Here is a 20,353-nt window from a genome sequence, read left to right as displayed (position 1 = left end):
AGGGTGAAAGATTTACTCAGGCGTGGAACTCAGAGGTTCAACACCTGGAGGCTAAATCTGAACAGCCAGAGAGCAGGGCTATTAGAAGGGCCCAGCACGGGGCTACAAGGATTAGGGATGCCTTGAGGGAGGAATTTGAGGCTGAAAGCCACCAGTAATGTTTGGTGCCCTGCCCGGGGTGAAGTGCAGTGGTTCCAATGTTAGTAGGAATCTGTGTTTGCTATGCTGACTTGCAGTGCCTGCTGCTTTCCTAGATTAAGGTATCTTTTATTTTATGTAATAATAAAGAATGTTTTCAAAGCCAAAAAAATCCAGTTATTGAAAAGAAAATCCAGTTATTGAAAAGAAACACAACTGCTTGGCAAACAGAAAGGGCAAGGGGTGGGGTGGGAATGGTACAATCACAGATTTGCATATGTCGTATTATCATACTCAGCCTTCCTGTCTGGAGTGCTGTGCAATGAATGCTGCACTTCAGGATGGCTATACTGCATGGTGATGGGGGTTGAATGCAGTGGGTAAGGGTCATAGTTTTCAGGGCCAGGTGGTGAAGCTACAGGTGTTGGAGGCAGCTGGTGGTGATAACTCAGATATTGGGGAAAGTGGAGGTGACATGGAGCACAAGACAAGGGCTGCAGGGGGAGACAGGCGTGGTAGTGCTTCACCTGCATGGCTACGAGCGCCTGGATCGAGTCTGCTTGGTGCTCCATGATGCTTATCAGCCAATCCGTGCTTTGCAGCCAGAGCTCCGCGCTTTTGTGCCGGTGCTCCTCATTCTGCAAGCGGATTCTCCTTTCACTCTCCCTCCACTCCTGCATTTTTAGATTCTCATTAAGGGACTGCTGCATTACTTTATGCAGCATGTCATCTTTGCTTCTACGTGGCCTCTTCCTAATTCTTTGGAATCTTTCAGTCGGTGATAACATGGATGGCTGAGATCTCAAGGCTGCATCTGTAAAGGCAAAATGCAACACTTAACAGAGGCAGCATTGTTCAAGCCAGACTGAGCAATGATTCCCCTGTACTTAAGGGAAAGCACAGTCTACACTAGGGGTCAGCAACTTTTCAGAAGTGGTGTGCCGAATCTTCATTTATTCACTCTAATTTAAGGTTTTGCATGTTGGTAATACATTTAAATGTTTTTAGAAGGTCTCTTTCTATAAGTCTATAGTATACAACTAAACTATTGTATGTAAAGTAAACAAGGTTTTCAAAATGTTTAAAAAGTGTCATTTAAAATTAAATTAAAATGCAGCTCTTACACTGCCAGCCTGGGGTTCTGTTCACCTAAGCTGGCAGCAGGATGAGCAGGGCCTGCAGCTGGGACCCCAGACAGCGGGGGGGAGGGTTCAGGGCAGAGGGCTGGTGTGGGGGCAGTTCAGGGATCAGGGCAGAGGGCTGGGGTGTGTAGGCCAGAAGGCTGGGTGTGTGGGAGGGTCAAGGGTCAGGGTAGAGGGATGGGGCTGTGGGGATGCAGGGAAGAGGGCCGGGTGTGTGTTGGGGTGGGGCGGGGTGGGGGTTCAGGGCAGAAGGCTGTGGGGGGTGTTCAAGGGTCAGGGCAGAGTGCTGGGGGGTATGGAGGCTGTAGGGCAGAGGGCTGAGTGTGTGTGGGGGGTGCAGGGCAGAATGCTGAGTGTGTGGGGGGGGTCAGGGAAGAGGGCTGGGGTGCTCAGCTCGTGCGGGTGCTCCCAGCCCCCTGCACTGAGAGGCTCACGGCAGGGGGCTGGAAGGGATGTGCCCTGTTCCACCCCCTTCCCCAAGGCCCCATCCCTACCTCTCTCTGTCTCCTCTATGGAGTTGTGTGCACGCTGCCGCTCTTCCCTCTCCCCCTCGCAAGGGCCATCAGCTGATTGGCGCAGGGACGGAGAGAGGGCGGGGCAGGAAAGCACCACACTGGGGGAAGAAGCCGGGGAGCGGGAAGCTTGGCTGCCGCAGAACCAGCCTTCTGCCTCCTGCCCCGCAGGGGAGAGCGGAAGGTGGGGCGGCTGAGTGGGGCTGGGGGCCGGGACTGTGGCAGGCAGCCACGTGCCGCTCAAAATCGGCACACGTGCCGTAGGTTGCCGACCTCTGGTCTACACAATAGTATAATTTGCCTGTCCCAAAGCAAATGGATATAACCCACTGGAGCCTCAAAACGGTGAACAAGCACAGTGTCAAGGAGGACTGATTGTTTCACGGCCGTACTGTCATCTAGGTTTCTGTCCCTTGGGGAGAGCCAGCAGCTGCAGGGGCTCCTCTACTGAACACTGTCCCCACATTTTTCACAGGAGTTTGTCCTGTAAGATCTCTCACTGCTGAGGGTGACCTGGGAAGCAAGGGAGGGTCTTCCACTACCACGTGACTTCTGCCCTGGCCCATATGCAGCTTACCTGTGTGCAGCAATGGTCCCCCTGCCCCTCACGGGACAATGGCGCAGATATGTTAGTCTAACTGGGACTACGCATGCTTGCAACCCTAACCCTCCTCGCCTCAAGAGCCCACACTGAATAACTTCCTTCCTAAAATAAAAGCTGCTTACCGGGCACCTCCTCTGGTGTTTGTCCTTCCCCAAGCATCGGCCACTGTGACTGGCTGCCTTCCTCCTGGCTTGCAAGCAGCTCCTGACTGCATGGATCTAGGGATGTCGGGACATCTTCCTCCTCCTCAGCACCCTCGGTCCCGCTTTCCTCCTCCCTTGTTGAACTGGGCTCTGAAGTGTCCACGGTGGTACTCGGTGTGGAAGTGGGGTCACCCCCAAGTATCACATCCAGCTCTTTGTAGAAACGGCAGGTCGCAGGGGCAGCACCGGAGCGGTGGTTTGCCTCGCGGGCTTTGTGGTAGGCATTCCGCAGATCCTTCACTTTAACCCTACGCTGCAGTGTGTCCTGGTCATGGCCCCTTTCCATCATGTCCCCTGATATCTGCCCAAAGGTATCGTAATTCCTATGGCTGGAGCACAGCTGAGACCGGACAGCTTCCTCCCCCAAAACACTGATGAGGTCCAGCACCTAGCCATTGGTCCAACTGGGGATCGCCTGGCACGTGGAGGCATGGTCACCTGGAAAGATCCACTGAGAGCACGCCACGCCTGGCTGAGCAAACAGGAAGGGAATTTTCAATATTTCCAGAGCCCATTAACAGACCAGGGCATCCACACTGGCACTGCGGTGCTCCAACAGGGGCTCAAACGTTATTCCACTCACTGAGGTGAATTGCTAGGAGTGCTCTAGCCACAGAGTCAGAGTGCCTTCCGTGCCTTGCCAGTGTGGACACATCGTGAGTTACAGTGCACGGGGCTGCTTTAATGCACTCTAACTCGCAAGTTTAGCCATGTCCTTAGTAGAGAAACTGACTTAAGTTCATCAGAACTACTATCTATTCCCACTGCTGATAATAAGCAGGCACAGTAAAGACAAGACACTAAGAAGGGAGAACAGTTTTATACAGCATATTTTTATTTATTTTTTTAATCAGGAGGGTATCAGTGATGTTCTGCATGGATGAATGCATCCAATATCTTTCTGGGACTTACTTCCCTCCCCTGCCATTCATCTCCAGTAGAAAACTGAGTATTAGTGTAAAGCTTCTACCTGTGTTTTATGTGGCTTCTATGAGGAGAATGTTCTATTTTGTTGTGGTACATAGAGTCAAAGCTCTGACTATTCCCTCCCAATCCACTGCAGTATGTAAACTTTCCCATTCTCACTGCTTTTAAAATTAATGTAAATGTGTTTCACAAATGTGAAGAGGCTTCATGCTTTTTTCCATGTATATGATAAAGGTAGGAAGTCTCAGAGGGAACTGGTGCCTCTGAGGAACTGGTACAGGAGGAGGAAAATTCTCTCTCCTCTCATTCCCCCTCAGATCATTTTGGTGGAAAACCTCTAGTTTCCTCAATAAGGGCTAGGATTTCCTGTAGGTCGTGACCTGTTAAAGAGAAGAGTATGCAGGAACTCTGCTTTTGCCTCATATCTACAACAGTATATAGAGAGAACCAGCAAAGGCTGAGGCTTTTATGCTGTATTGGTCACATGACTGGTGATCAAATGATGTGTAATAGGAAGAACTATATCTACTTTGGTCAATGTTTACTTTACATATCCTATGTTCTTGTGTTTTTATACATATATCAAAAGAGGTTTAAAGCAAAGGTGCCCTTTTGTATGGGATCAGACTGAAACCTAACTGAATAAATAAAGCTATGTGGCTATGCAGATTGTGTGATCTCTTTTTAGGCTATATGTAGCTAGGTGTCTAAGTCTCTTTCTATGCTTCTATAGTCATCAACAGATTACTCTTTTCTTCCTTTTCTATCCTTTCTTTGGACTCCTCTTAGGAAATTATCCTTAGGCCTCATGGGAACTGCAGGATCTATGGAGAAACCCTTCTTATACAGAAGATATAAAGGTACAGAAGAAGCAGAAAAGCAGTTACTGACCTAGCCTTACAGAGGAACAGAGAAATAACCTTCTCCTGGAGTATAAGCTCAAGAAAAAATTCCTTGCAGTTTTTCTGTAAGGCACTTCGGTGTGGAGACAACAAGTAGTAAAGAAATCGAGTACTACACCTGGCTTAGAGTAAACTATCTGCTGTGTTTTACCCTTTATACTATATCTCTGAGGTTCTCTATTGACAACAGAATCAGGGTTTTCTTTTTGCCTTGTTTCTTGTACGCACTGTTATTTTATCAGGATATGACAAAATTCTGAAAATAACAGAAGTCCTCAAGGCTCATTAACTATAAAATGTCTGGAGTAGTTTACGACATTTAGCCTCAAGGATACAAAGATATCTGCAACACTCAACAACAAGGTACAAAGATAAGATCCAGACTTTAACTTTAGGAAAAAGCAAACATTTTACTTAGTAGTCAGTGTAGGCTTCCCAATAAATATTTTCTAATTGTAGAAAGTTGGTAGTATGAAGGATACAGCACTCTTATTTCACTTCTGAGTTCCAGGTTCAAATTTTACCCTAAATGAAATGATTTCAGCATGGTGTCAGTCTTCCTGTTGGTAGATGGAGTCTTTACTCATTCACATTCTGGAAAAATACCAACCAGAATGTGAAGTCTCAGCAGTTGGAAGCTATCACATGGAGTGCTGGAGTGGTAACAGTAGCCATGTTGCACTATATTACCACTCCTATTTCTCCCTAGAATTCTATTTGCTGAAAACTATCTGTTCACATTGTCTTTCTACATTTCTCCATAGTGATATTTGAAACAAGACTTCTGTCTAAACTTTCTCCAATGTACCTTTAGAACTAGCAGAGATGCCCATAATATGATACTCCATATCTTGAAGAACCATATCTCAACTTCAGCATGGCCTCCAAACTTGGGTTTAGCATGGGAGTGCTGGATGGTGGTGGCCTGGGATATACAGGAACTCAGACTGGATGATCCAGTTGTCCCTTGTAGTCTTAAACTCTATGACTAACCAGGGCTGGCATTAGGCCAATTCCCCCAATTCCTCCGAATCGGGCTCCGTGCCTAAGAGGCCCCGCTCCCTAAAGAAGAAAGCCTAACTTTTTAATTTTTACTCACCCAGTGGCGGTCTGGGTTGGCAGCAGGTCATTCACTCACTCCAGGTCTTCGGCAGCATGTCCCTCAGTGCCACAGAAGACCCGGAGCAACCGAAGGACCCGCCGCCGAAGACCTGTAATGCCACCAGGTATTTGAATTGGGCCCCGCACTTCCTAAAGCCGGCCCTGTGACTAACATTTTGTAAAGGGAAAATTATAACTAACATACACATACAGTCATCTGAATTGTATTCCAGCCTAACCAACTCCTTCATGTAACGCATGCATTCAAAGACCTTCTCTCCCATTCTGAGCAGGTGGCTACTCCATATTCCATCAATCCTCTGATATGTGAACAAAAGAATTATCAGATCAAGAGAGGTAAAATGGTAGGGTGAAAAATATTAATAAATTAAAAAGGAGAAGTGTTTTTTTTTTCTTTCCTTCTTGTTCATTTAACAATTGTTTTCAGCTGCAGGCTGAGAGAGGAGAGCCGTTAATTACACTGAGAGTACACCTCCAGTACAAAGTGAGAGGGGGATGCCATGGTAACTGGTGAATGCAACAGTGAACAAAACAGTCACCCTTCGGTAGGAGTGAGATCTAAAAGAACTCGTTTTTTTGTCCCCCCTGTCCCACCTTCTTCTTCCCCTTTTTCTTGTTGTCTCTCTGCTGCATTAAATAGAACCTACAGACAACTCAGGAAAAACACTTTCAGCTCCATAAGCAGTCTCTGACATCTTGATGTGTAGAAAGAAAAGAAAATGAGGAGATGAAAATTAGCAGCAAGTGGGAGGAACAAGGGGGGGGGGGGAACCACATGAGGCAGAGCAAGAGATGCTTATTTTCTAATTATTTAATGTTTCACTTATTTCTCCCCCATCCCTGGGAAAGGGTTTTTAACAGTTCCTTTTAGAGATTGACAAGGTAAAATTGTGCGAATATGAAAAGAATATCTGGACATGCAAGTCAGATCAAATGATATAGTCTCATCAGATTTCTCCCTGGAGAAAAAAAATGTTTACAAACTGTCATAACTATAAAGGGAAGGGTAACAACACTCCTGTATACAATACTATAAAATCCCTCCTGGCCAGAGGCACCAAAATCCTTTTACCTCTAAAGGGTTAAGAAGCTCAGGTAACGTCGCTGACACCTGACCCAAAGGACCAATAAGGGGACAAGAGACTTTCAAATGGGCGGGGGGGAGTAAGGCTTCTGTTTGTGCTCTTTGTTTTGGTGTTGTTCGCTCTTGGGACTAAGAGGGACCGGACATCAATCCATGTTTTCCAAATCTTTCTGAACAAGTCTCTCATATTTCAAACTTGTAAGTTAATAGCCAGGCAAGGTGTGTTAGCTTATCTTTGTTTTTCTCAACTTGTGAATGCTCCTTTGCTAGAGGGAGGTATCCCTGTTTTGCTGTAACTTTGAAACTAAGGCTAGAGGGGGGTTCCTCTGGGCTCTCTGAATCTGATTACCCTGTAAAGTTATTTTCCATCTTGATTTTACAGAGAGATGATTTTTACCTTTTCTTTTTAATAAAATCCTTTTTTTAAGAACCTGATTGATTTTTCCATTGTCCAAAGATCCAGGGGTTTGTGTCTTTGATCACTTTTGTAACCAATCGGTTAGATATTATTCTCAAACTTCCCCAGGAAAGAGGGTGTAAGGGCTTGGGGGAATATTTTGGGGGAAGAGGAACTCCAAGTGGTCCTTTCCCTGTTTCTTGTTAAATCACTTGGTGGTGGCAAAGTATCAGGTTTTAACCTAAGCTGGTAGGAATAAGCTTAGGGGGCTTTTATGCAGGTCCCCACATGTGTACCTTAGAGTTCAGAGTGGGGAAGGAACCTTGACACAAACCTACCATTTCAGTTCACATTCTGCTTTGCCCATGCACCTGTTTTATATTTTTCAGATAGTTAAAATTCGATCTTTATCTGAAATAGATGCCTGTGATATTTTATATATTTTTAACACATTTATGTAACTTAAACATCATTTCTCTCAATAGCTCTGAAAGGATAGGTAACATACAATATATCCAGCACATGCACGTCACTAAGGAAGGTCTGTTTTTCCTCTACATGCTACTTGCCATGTCACAATTTCAATTAAGATTAAAGAGGTAAACTGAAAATTTAGAAAATACAAGAGTTGTAACAGTGATCACACTACATAAGCTGCATAAGTTTCTGTTCTGACCTTTATAAAAGTGCTACTTGTAAGTACCTGCCTAGGAGAAATGAAGAAAAGAGATAAGAGTTCTAACATTTTTCAGAGTGCAACGCTTTTTTATATTGGTCGCATTAATTTCACAACTTCAATCTCAAATAGTCAATGGAAAAGCCTGTAAGAAATTCCCTCCCATCAACCTCGAAATTTCATAGGTAGGTCTATAATAAATGCATCCCCAAACAAACATTCATCTAAACCCTTTGCAATATTAGGAATGGTCAGGCAAGAAGAGACCCTGTTGAGAGAGAATTAGATAGCAGAGAGTCACAGCAAACTGTATGCTAATTTATTTGGAATCATTTGTTCTCTGTAAAGGGAACAATAGTTGGCAAGACTAAATATAGCTTATAGTTCTCAGAGGTAGCAGACTGCTTTCAAAACTTCAAATATCTGTGACTAAGACTGCAGCCAGATTGGAAGAAGCACAGAGAAAAACAAACACCTTTCCAACTGCTGTGTGACTGTGGACCAAATTCATTTCTGGTGCAATTCCAATGCTTTCAAAAAGAAAATAGCAAAGTGACTGATATTTATTCCACTGATAAGAGAGAACCTGCTACTGGTTGAAAGGTATATGGAGAAGGAGAAAGTTTCTGTTTGTAGAGTTCCAAAATCTCCAGCATAGGATAGAAAATGGTTTTTAGTACTGTACTTTTGCTAACACTACATGATAAGCTACAATATGCTATTGCCACAGTACCACCAGGAGCGATTTCATCTGCTTTCTATAGTTATCTCTGGACAAGGCTCCCTAGTTCACCAGGTGCTACCATTTTTATTAAAAAATTGCATATTTCTATTTCTGAGACAGGATCTTATTCCTTTTGTTCTTTCAGCAATAGGGCAGGATCTTATTCCTTTTGTTCTTTCAGCAATAGTCACAGTTTACTTTTTTTTTTTTGGCAGCTAGAAGGAAAGTTTCATAGATTCCAAGACATAAAGGGACCACTATGATCATCTTGTCTGACTTACTTTTTTGAAGTAGAGCACACTGTTAAAAATATAAATAAATAAACGCAAACTTTGATTTCAAAATTGTCAGTGATGTTAAAATTTACGCTATTATTTACAGTCTGAAATTGCCTAGCTTCAACTTTCAGCCACTGGATCTTCTTTCCCTTTCCTTGCTAGATTAAAGAGCCCATTATCAACTATTTGTTCTCCACGGAGGTACTTATAGACTGATCAAGTCACCTTTAACCTTCTCTTGTTAAGCTGAACAGATTGAGCTCCTCGTGCCTACCCCTAAAGACATGTTTTTCAATTGTTTAATCATTCTCATGGCTCTTCTCTGAACCCTTTCCAATTTATCAACATATTTCTTGAATTGTAGACGCCAGAACTGGACAGTGGACGCACCAGTGCCAAATACAGAGGTAAAATAATCTCTTTACTCCTTCTCGAGATTCCCCTGTTTATACAACCAAAGATCACATTAGCCCTTTCAGCTACAACATCACACTCAGAAAAGGCTGGAAAATGTGAAGTATTTTCAGATCAGATATAGAGGAATTTTTTTCCACCCTGCTCCAATTTTTCTTGGCTTTTTTGTCTTCAAAAATTATCTGGGCCAAGCAGTGGAAACAATTATCCTTCATAATGCAATTCAGTTTTTAAAGAGAGTCCCTTAGACTCAGAAGAAAACCAAAAGCTATTACACAAAAACTCTCCTTATATATAAATATAGCTAGTACCTTTATCATCACTTTACATTAAAACCTTTATTAACGTATTTTTCTTACAGCCCACCTCCTTCCAAGAAAGAGTCACCATTCTATCACAATGAAGTAAGGTGGTTAAGTGACTCAACAAAGGTCTCTCAAAGTCTATGAATTAGGTTGGAATACAACTTTGGTTTCCTTATTCTCAAGTTGTGTGTTTTAATCAAAAAGGCCATCTTTTGCCCCCTTCCTTATGGCCTCACCATATTATGATGAAGAATGAGTTGGATAAAAGAGAAAAATCTTAATTAAAGAACTATTCAGAATTCGAGAAAAGAGGTTTGGGGTTTTGTTTAGAGCTGGTTAATTTTTTTCCCCATCAAAATGTCTTTTAGGGTTTGTTTTTTGAGCCTTTAAGGATTCTCCACAATCATAACGGCTAGGAAATTACATATTTAATTCTCATTATCTTAAAATATAACATTCACATTCTGGAGTCTGTATTCTTTAGTAATACTGGTTTCATAAAAATGACTATAGCAAAGAAACAATGAAATAACTACTGAGAATCATTAAATAACTAGAAGATAATGGAACTGTGAACAACAATTAACAATGATTTATAAAGAACAAACAATGCCAGACAAATCTGATTGTGTAATTCAGTAAAAAAAAATAAAAAAATCAGTGAATGAAGAGAATGCATAATATCTAATATATTCCGACTTTATAAACACATTTAATATACAAGTCTTGAGAAACAGGGCTTTGGAGCGGAGCCCGGAGCTGAAGCGCAGAGCAGCTCTGGAGCAGTGGAGCTGTAAGTTTTTGCCTGGAGCTGGAACGGAGCTGGAGCACAGAGCCAAACCCCTGTTGAGAAATCCTACTCACAAGATGAATTCAAAAAGGTTTGGATCTGAATTTTGTTATAGAATGAAATCTACCTGAAAGACCATAAACTGAGTAATGTTAAACAATAATGTACAGATTAGGAAGAGTGCCACAGCAGACAAGTGTTAAGTTTGGTTTTATTTAATTTTTTCATGAAATATACAGAAGTGGAAGTAAACAGGATATTTATTAAATTCACATATGTTGGTAACTTGGGAAGTATTTTGAGGACAAAAATAATTGAGAGTGCCCTTTGGATGTTAGATATGTGGACAGGAAATAAAATAATACTTGGAAAAATGCAATAAATATATCTGGGGTGAAAAAAATATGAAAGATATTTAAGGAGAGGGAGAAAGCTGGAAAGCAATATAACTGGAAGAGACGGAGAATGGAATACTAGACGAGATAGTGGACAAGAAATTAAGTAGGCATTTGCAATATAATACAATAGCAAAAAAGGCCAATGTGATGATGGATTCTATATATCATTGTTTGTATTACAGTAGGGTTGAGAGAGACAAACTATGACTCAGTCTGTAGTGTTCCAGAAACTGAACAAAAACATATCAAGACAGTCCCTGCCTTCTTACTATCTAAACAGACAAGACAGCCAAAGTGTAGGAGGAGAAACAGATACAGAAAGTGAAGTATCTTGCCCAAGGTGACACAGCAGATCTGGGACAGAGCTGTGACTAGAACCCCTCTCTCCCATGTGCTAGTCCAGTACCTTACTCAGTAGCTCACGTTGCCTCTCTCACGCAGGAACATCAAGTCTTGGAGCAGGGAGAAGGTATTTCCTTTCTTTGGCCTTAAGTCAGCAAAGTAGTTAACCATATGTTTAACTTTAAGCACATGCTTAAAATCCCATTGACTTCAGAGACTATAAGAAAATATTAGAGCTAAAAATATATAGCTTTGTTAAACAACTAAGAGTACCTTCTGAGGGGTATAAACACCACGAAGGGAGAAAAACTATTTAGAGTGGTACAAAGGGGTATAATTTTATAAGCAGTGGGATGAAATTAAGGAGAACATTTAGGTAGGATATCAGAAAAACATTTCAGATGGTAAGATCTATCATACCACAGAATAGTCTCCCTAGAGCAGTGGACTGGACAATGTACTAGAAAATATATTGAAAGGAACAATTCTGTATTTGCAGGTAAAACAAACTAGATGATCTGAAGTGTCTCTTCCATCTCTAATGCTTAAATGCCTATGATTTACTGTCATGGTTTCTCGATATATATCTATGTATGTAAAATGCATGTGTGGCATATACCTCACCCAATCCATTCCAATAAGTACTGCCCATGTTCTCCCATCAACCAAACCAATTCACTGGATGCAGGGAAAATCCCCAAATTGTTTCAGCAAGAGGACAAGCGACTACTTAGCTAAAAAAGCTGAGGCTTTCACTATGTTTTAATGACCAGCAGACTCTGTCTCAGCAAAATTAGTGACTAAGAAATATTGTGAAGAAATTAAATGCTCCCTAACAATCTTTTGTTTTGGTTTGCATTTTATATCTATGTCCGCACCACATATTTACTTCTGTAAACTCATATACACTTGCCAGTACCTGAGGCCTTAATGGAGTAAATCTGGACGTGCTGTAGAAAACCTCTTCCAAACAATTTACAGAAGTATAAAAGTAGATATAATTATGTTTTAGAAACATGGAGTATCTGTGTTATTTAATTGAAGTGACTCCTCTTTATATTTTGTGAAACTGGAAATCTAGTGTTCTCAGATTATATTTATGTCTGCACTGAGGCACATACTGCACGTTTTGTCCAGCTCAAGATCATCGAAATCTGAACATATTTGTTTGCTTTTTCCTTAATACCGTGCATTGATATAATGGTATCTTAATACAATTACTGCTAGCAGCCAGTTGTATAGCAGCTTATTTTTGGAAAAGTATAGATCTCCGTAAAATTAGTTGCACAGAGAAATAAAGTATGGGAAACACTTTCAGTTGGGGGGAAGGCTGGGGGTGGAGAGGAGAGACAGGCAGCCTTACCACAGGCTCAAGCAGATTTTATGGTATGGCTATCGTTTTTTAAATCTGAAGATAATAAATACGCAGATAATCATAAGAGGTTGATGAAACAAATTGGTCTTTTAAAAGGTACCCAATATAGGTTCTGAATAAGATATTTTAACACTTGTACTGAAAGTTCATGTATGTTAATAATGATAAAAAAAAAAAAGAGCTTTTAAAACAAATCTTAATGTAAGGAAGCACAGCAGAATTCCTGTAAGAAAGTACCTGAAATAAATCAATTTTCAAAAATGGACCTTGCTCATTTTAGCTAATGTTCAATATTCAGATTAAAAGTTATTCCGATAAAACAAAAATAAATTTCTTATTGCCTTGCAATAAAGTTTGGATGTTGCTTTTGTGCAGAAAACAATCCATTCTACAACTTCTTTGACTCTCTCTCTAATCTTTCAATTCTCAACTATATGTCTGACGTAATCTGTTAAGTCCCTTTGGTTTACAGCACCATAATTTATTACTACTGAATGTTTTAAATCAAAGTTCCCTCTCTTTACTCTTATTCTACTCACTTCCACTAAGTTGTACCTTACCTCTACTTCAAAAACAAGAAATACTGAAGATCTCCCTTTACTATCTTTATCTTCGCAAACCTCACAGGTCTGTCTCTTGGACATTAGCTGAATTTGTCCTTATTTGACCCTACTTTTGCTGAAATTATTCTTCATGTCTTGTTATTTCCTGTTTTGACTACTGCAATTTCCTCTTCTCTGGTGCCACCACATACACGCTCTTGAACTTGAATAGTTTTTCCCACTCACTTTGTATTGTGACCTAGTAGGACTGAAGAAGTTAATTTCTCCTATGAGACAAGGAAATAGGAAATGGGTGTTGGTTGAGTAGGTGTCTGGGTTGATATGAATGAACTCTCAAGAACAGTCAACATATGGATGGAGTTACCTTGGAGAGATAACAGAAGACCAACAACCAGACACTAACTGTCAGCCAAGCGATGCAAAACACGAGAGAGCAGCATGACTAGAGCTTGAAACAAAGAAGTAAGATGTTAGGAGGCTGCAATAAGAACTCTCCTGCCCAGGACTGTGGGAGGGATGGAGTCCTGGATGTTTTTGAACCAAAGAAACATGTTGTGCTGACAGCATGGACATGTGTAAGCTTTGCTTTTCCATTCTAAGCAAAAGACCCTAAAATACTGTATTCCAGTTGATTAATAATGCTGACTTGTTTTGAAAAGGCTTTCCTGTGTCACTGAAAACATATGCTGTTTGCATAGATCCCAAAAGGGCAAAGTATCCAACAAAAGATCAATTTTTTTTTTGGACTCAGTGGAGCCACAATGAGAAACAATGGTGCTGAAGCCAGGTCCCAGTCTTGGAGTAGTGGAGCTGTGGGGCAAATAAGTAGAGGCCTAGGACCTAGCACTAAAAAAAGGATGCTCTCAGAGAAACTGTATAAGGGTTGGAGGAAAGCTTTCCCTTTGGATCCAAGATATTTGGTAGGAAGGTTGCTATTGTCTCATTGTTTCCTTGTATTCTGTTCAGCCAATAAATGGTAGGTGTAGGACACACCACGTTAATATTGTATTATATTTAGCATGTGGGTAGTTATGTTAACATTTTTGTTTATGTCAAGATATATACTGTGCAATGCTAAATGAAGCTTTTGGCACTAGTGAATATCAAACTGGCAAAGGCAAGATACGTTAATGGTTTGCCCTGGTACAAGTTTGGGAGCTGCCTTCATGCCTATTGGTACCTGGAATGTGGTAAACAAGAGATGAGGAAAGGTACAGAACAACAAACTAAGGAACTTGTACAAACTGATGGGTTGGATCTTAGGTGACATTTGAAGTGCTTGTGTCTTGTACACGACCTTGCTATAAATAGAGGTAATTTTGAGGGTATATCTTCGAAATACCATTACTGTGTAAGAGGAACATGCTGCGAGATAAGAATTGTTTCCCAGAAGGAGGGCTATGTATATCTCCTTTTCATATTGTATTATTTTGTCTTTAGGCAATACACTGGCTAAGCTTGGCTATTTGGTCTTTTGAACATTTTTACTATAGAACTGCAAATGTAGTTAATCAATTGTTTATACATTTTAATCAGTAATTCCTGCCCCCCATCTGTCTTCTCCTCCTGTTGTTTCTTGTCTTAAACTAAGACTAAGGGGCAGGGACTATCTTTTTGTTCTGGCAAAATGGGGGCCTGGTCCTTTGGAAATACAAATAAATAATTATATAAACAAATATATGGTATTGTATTTCTCAAGCTAGGTTGGCAAGTGCATTTTTAACTACTGGCCAAATTTAAATAAAAATAAACTGGTTCAAATCCTCTCTGCGTCTCTTAACTTTCTCAGATGATTGGAATGTTTCTCTTTGCCATATCGCCGAATAAGATCACATAAGAGAAGTAACAGTTTAACAAACTTTTAGGGGTTGTCTACACTAGAGGGGCTTCAATGGCATAGCTGCTTTGCTGAGTTATGTCCTGTAACCCCATAATGTAGATGCATCCTACAGTGACTGAAGGGGTTTTTCAGTCACTGAAGGAACTCCAGCACCTTGACTGGTGGTAGCTAGGACGACAAAAGCATTCTTCCATCAACCTTGCTGTGTCTTCACCAGGGATTAAGTTGGCATCGCTAGAACACTTGTATTGACTTATTTTCTGCTCATCTTTAAAGAGACATGACAATACCAACACCCCTGAAAACAATGCTGCCAAAAAGCCAGGTGAAAAACTTCCCTGATGGGGCTGGAAAAAAGTTTAAAAAAGCAGGTATTGATTGGACATCCCATTCAGTCACTAGTTCTGGCAGCCAATAAAAGTCTTCAGAACAAATATGCATGCTGATTGGCTGTTACGGTGGTAAAATCTGTGCTACCTGTGGCCATGAAAGAAAACACCCGACATACTGGCTTGTTAAAAACTGATAAAAACAACAGAAAAATCACAGATCTTGTGAGTCAATTTTCTCATCCAAACCCTCCAGTAACATGGGCCTCTCTCCTTGGGTTGCTGCTGTTTTACACATTAGCACCATTTGTTCACAGGAGGTAAATATTTGCTGGTTTGAGATAAAGCGGGATTCACTCTATTGGAACCAGACAGATGTCCTGTAGAGCAAATATTCCAGTGCCTGCATATTAATTCATGGCTTTGAACTAGCAATAATACGTCACCTCCATGCTATTCAAGATCAGATCCCCAGCAGAAAAGTCTCAAACTGACTATGTTGAATAATCTCTAAAATTCAGATTTCCACCTTCCCAAAAGGGAGTTCCTAGAAGGCTCTGAAGAAAGGCATATGTTAAATTAGAAAGTAAGTTTTATTAGAAATGACTTACTAGGAGAACCTGTTTTGTTCCAGTGTACTCTGACATCAAATCTGCTCTAACAGTTGCTTTCAAGACTATATTTGTTTGCAGTGTTCTCCCATCTCAGACTTTAGCTACGTGACCGAATATTGCATGACTTTGCTAGAGGATCTGGTGGTAAACTAGTCACATTCCCAGAATCTTAGCATCCGAAAACTAACATAACTCAATTGGTCATGCTAACCTTCTCAAAACTCTACTTAGCAGCAAGTTATTTCCAGTATGGAACAACAGCAGGATGGATAAAAATCAATTGTTTTTGAAAGAAAAATAAAATGTTTTATTTACATCAGATTTTTTTAATGTTGTCATTTAAACTATAAGTTTCTCTTTTTAAAATTAAGCCTGTTATACAAAACATATTATAGTCTCTTAAGACATTTAAATAAAAATAAATATGCTGAATCTGTGAGCCTCTATAAAACTTTGAGTTCAAGGCTGCTTTTCTATATAAAGAAAGAATTAAGGAAAAAACATCTAACTTTTGAGATCAAACTTAATAAATATGGCACAATAGGGCAGCCTAACTGAAGAGATGGTCTCATTTCAAGAGCTAGATGAAACTAGCAATACAAATTCCTGTCACTTTCACTTAAGCATATTTGAATATTTTCCCAGGCTGAAGTGAAATAATCAGTTAAATTCACTGACTACAGTTAATGCCTCAGTTTAATAAATAATTTAGCTGTAAATGTGAAACATGTTTTGATAAGAGAAGTTTATGTATTTAAAACATTTAAGGTTGTTTTGTTTAATAAAAATAAATTTGATATGCCATTTTGTGTGATTAATTAAATTCCAGTTACCATCCCAATAAGATTTTGCACAAATCACAAGCAAGAAGCTAATTACCTAGTAAATAAGCAATATATCATTCACCATTTTCTGCCACACTCAAAATGTTCAGTTAATAAGAATCTGAAAATACTGAGCTATATAATTTCTCTCTCTCTCTCCATATATATGTATACATACATACACACATACTAGTAGTTATTTAGTAATAGTTAACCTTCCTAGATAGCAAAAAGTTGTACCAAATCTAGTGCAAATGATCTATTTAGTTGTAAATCAACATATTTTAATGGTTAACACAACCAATGAGAGTGCACCTTTCTTTAGAAAATAACTGAAATACAAATGGAAAAGTTGATTAAAATTGATCATTTAAATCAAGGCTTTCCATTTGGTTATTTAAATCATGATTTAAATCAAAGCACTCTGAACAAAAGCATGGTTTGTTTTAAGAAATTCACTACTCAGCATATTAGTTTTACAATCTAGGTCACAAATCAGACTAAAATTTTTTGTTTTAAAGGAAAAATAAAGACATGATTTACCTTCTGATCCCAGATTTCTTTATAAAGAAACAAGTTAAAGAGTAGACTATGTGGGAAGAGAAAAAGTCCCTGCTATATTGCCACTTGCACTATTTGTAGTCATTTGTGTAGTTTTAACAGGAAAATGTTACTGGCTACCTGATGGGGTCAATATAGAGAACAAGACCTTCCACTGAAAATCAAATCAAGAGAGACTCCTGCACCTCCTTCTACCTCCTTCCTTCAAGAAATCAAACAAACAATCAGTTCTCAAGAACTTGCCAAATTGCTTCTTAAATGAAGTTGCATTGCAAAATACTCCATAAACAACTTGAATAGAGTATAAAATGTAGTGTCCTTGCAACTATATGAGAAGTGTAACATTTAGCACATTGGACTATCTGCTCCTACTTCTCTTGCCTGCTTATATTTCTAGGAGAAGGAAAGAGATAATTTGTTTTATCTTGTTAATACAATTGTTTTAATAAATGCTAATAATGCCAATAATTAAAATCCACTACCATCACTTCTAAGATTCTACACCTGTAGAGAGTATTGTGTATTAGCAGAATGGGAAGAATTCTTGCAGCATAAAACGTTAAACCAGTATCTTCACCAAAACTCTCAAATAGAAAAAAAAAATAATTAAGTTGGTCTATGTGAGGACAAATGATCTAGGCCTTTAAACCAACTGCACTCTGAGACATTGTTTGACATGCTAACTTTACAAGTGCACCTGAACAATAAAAGGTGTGTTTGTAATACATATATCAAGCAGAAGAGGACAAACTTCTATCAAGACAAGAAAAGGGATCTTAGTTAATGAGTGCTGCTGTAATCCTAATGCTTCAGGTTTTCATTTTTCTAATTTATGTTATGGCACTCTACATCTAAGGAATGATTAATCAAAAAAATAGAATAGAAGCCCAGGTTTAAAGATTCCCAAGTGGTGTGACTGTAGAAGTTCAATATGCTCAGTTGTCTTCTGGTTTCTGACCTCTTTGTTCACAGACTAATGCTAATTCTAGAAGCAAATTTCTGGTTATTGTGCCTGGGGCTAATAAATTACGGTTCTTAAGTTATAAGAAAAGTCCTGTCTCAAGCACAGCAAAACATTTCTTTTGAGGAGACAGAATTAGTGAAAGCCCTAAATGCATGACACAGAAGCCCTCCTGTCTTCATGTTACCCATTCATTCATCAGAAAGACCTTCATCCCCATTCCTATTGTGACAGCTTTGTGGCCTTCTTGAGAGAGGGTGGGGTTTGACATTATTCAGGCTGTAATGTAAAGATCAAACAGTAACCCCATGTATCATCATAGAACTGTTGATCGAATTGTAGTCAGTCATCGCTCTACATGAATTTAATAGATTTCTAAAAAGACTTTGACACAGTAGATAGAACTGTCTATTGGAAATTGCTGCATCACTATGGAATCCCCCAGAAATCTGTGATTATTCTTCAAAGCTTCTATGAAAATATAACATGCCAAGTAATACATAACAACAAACTGACTAAGCCACTCAAGGTAACTACCGGCATCAGACAAGTACATCTTATGTCACAGATGACTTTCCTATTAGTAACAGATTGGCTAATGAGAAAATCCACAAACAGCCCAGGGGTTTGCAACAGACTTTCACACAGAAACTAGAAGACCCTATCTTTGCAAATAACATCAGCTTGCTGTCCCATACCCACAAAGATAAGCAAGCTAAAACAAACAATCTCCAGACATATGTTACTAGGGCTGAAAATCAACACTAAGAAAACTAAAACCATGAGTATCAACCCCAACAACAGTTTCTGGGATTAGCGAGCCCTAGTAGGTGAGGTAATACCTTTCACTGGACCAACTTCTGTTGGTGAGAGGGGCAAGCTTTCGAGCTACATAGAGCTCTCTCTCATGTCTGGGAAAGGTACTTAGAGCGCCACAGCTAAATACAAGATCAAACAGATAGTTTAGCAAAAGTAGTTAGCATATGTTCTAAGGGACCATTCTGGGATTGACACAGAAGAGGTCTGACACTTCACATATCTTGGCAGCATCATAAGCAAAACAGGCGGAATAGACGAAACAAATTCACAACTAGGGGTCTCAAAGTTATTTAGAACAGGGGAATTTATCTTTATAGTTTGAGACATACAAGCAGGCACATAAAATTGGCCATAAGGTAAGGAGAGTAAGCAGACGAACCCACAATGCAAGTCTCTGGGCCAAAATCAGCAACTTTAACTGGTGGTCTAAGTAGACTGTAAAACAGGTGATATAACTTGTATTGATTAGGTATTCAGTAGATGTGAAAAATGAATGCAGCTTACTGATCTAGGAGATGTGTGTGGGATTGTAGCAAGAAAAGCAACTATATGGGTAGGTGTAGGAGAAAGTATACCTCCAGCTTATCTTTCATCCTCGTTAGTTCTTTTCCTGCTCCAGACTCTATGGTGTGTAAGTTATACTCATTTTGCAACCCCCATTAAATACCAAACTGATACAAGATACACAATTTTACCACTTTCATCCATTTTTCAATGTTCTTATGAATGAGGAATATATTGTATTTAAGTCATGGCTGAATTTGGCTCAGTATGTATACACAATTCTACATTTTTGGTGCAGAAAATCTCAGCCAGTAGCACTTTTTGTATCTAGTTTTACAATTTTAAAATACTACTTCTACCACTTTATATCATAAGAAAGCAATAAAAAGTTTCTAACTTGGACTTCTTTAAATATTTCAAACAAGTTTGTGTTTACTGTTCATACATTTTTGAGGGCTGTCACTCAATAATATAGCTAGATTTTTATATTTTGAAATACTGTATAAGGCAGCTGAGTAATATTTAAAAACTGGCTATTGAGTAAGCACACTGGGATTTTTCAAAGATGTATTTTACTTTTTCTAGCTGGACTTCAGAATCACTATTTCTGCTCTTAATCCATGTGTGCTGATGCTATAAACATAAAATCCTGTCGTTTTGTCAACTCTGTGGTTTGCCAGCAACATGAATCACCATAGGACACACCTACTGACCTGTTTGCTCTTTCTTCTTGGCTTTAGGTCTCTCTCCAAGGGCAGGTAAATAACCATCTGCCTTCAGGTTCCACAGCTGTTGCTTGGAGTACAACCCAGAAACCACAGAGTTGCTGGGTGACCATGAAAAATGAGACTTTTACATGTAACAATACATACAGATCTGCTGCTGCTGGTCCAAAGGTTTAGAAGATTTAGATAGAGGAGTCATTGTAAAAGTACGGAAATCACTGTGATTTCCACTGTTAGCTACCTACGTCTCTCATCTTAAATCAGGTCACTTCAATTGTGC

The 20,353-nt window shown here is 39.8% G+C and overlaps 2 protein-coding genes across 9 annotated transcripts in view; both read right to left on the bottom strand.

The window, feature by feature from the left end:
- Window positions 1-20,353, bottom strand: part of CABIN1 (calcineurin binding protein 1) — a 222,795-nt gene that overhangs the window by 25,523 nt on the left and 176,919 nt on the right. Inside the window, exon 34 of one of the 8 annotated variants that reach the window (XM_032801285.2) lies at window positions 5,963-6,245. The exons of the other annotated variants lie outside the window; for them this stretch is intronic. Coding sequence (XP_032657176.2) covers window positions 6,183-6,245 — 63 coding nt within the window. The 3' untranslated portion in view covers window positions 5,963-6,182. Of the gene's footprint in view, window positions 1-5,962; window positions 6,246-20,353 lie in introns of those variants that run through there. 8 annotated transcript variants of the gene reach the window in all.
- LOC142045846 (uncharacterized) lies at window positions 383-3,367 on the bottom strand. The gene is made up of 2 exons (XM_075060059.1): window positions 2,519-3,367; window positions 383-952 (listed from the first exon to the last, which is right to left on the bottom strand). The coding sequence occupies exons 1-2, from the start codon at window positions 2,886-2,888 to the stop codon at window positions 402-404; spliced, it is 921 nt and encodes a 306-aa protein (XP_074916160.1). The 5' UTR covers window positions 2,889-3,367; the 3' UTR covers window positions 383-401.

The sequence above is a fragment of the Chelonoidis abingdonii genome, chromosome 22 (assembly GCF_003597395.2).
Source record: "Chelonoidis abingdonii isolate Lonesome George chromosome 22, CheloAbing_2.0, whole genome shotgun sequence".
Lineage (NCBI taxonomy): Eukaryota > Metazoa > Chordata > Testudines > Testudinidae > Chelonoidis > Chelonoidis abingdonii.
This window is presented reverse-complemented; position numbering and strand designations above follow the sequence as displayed.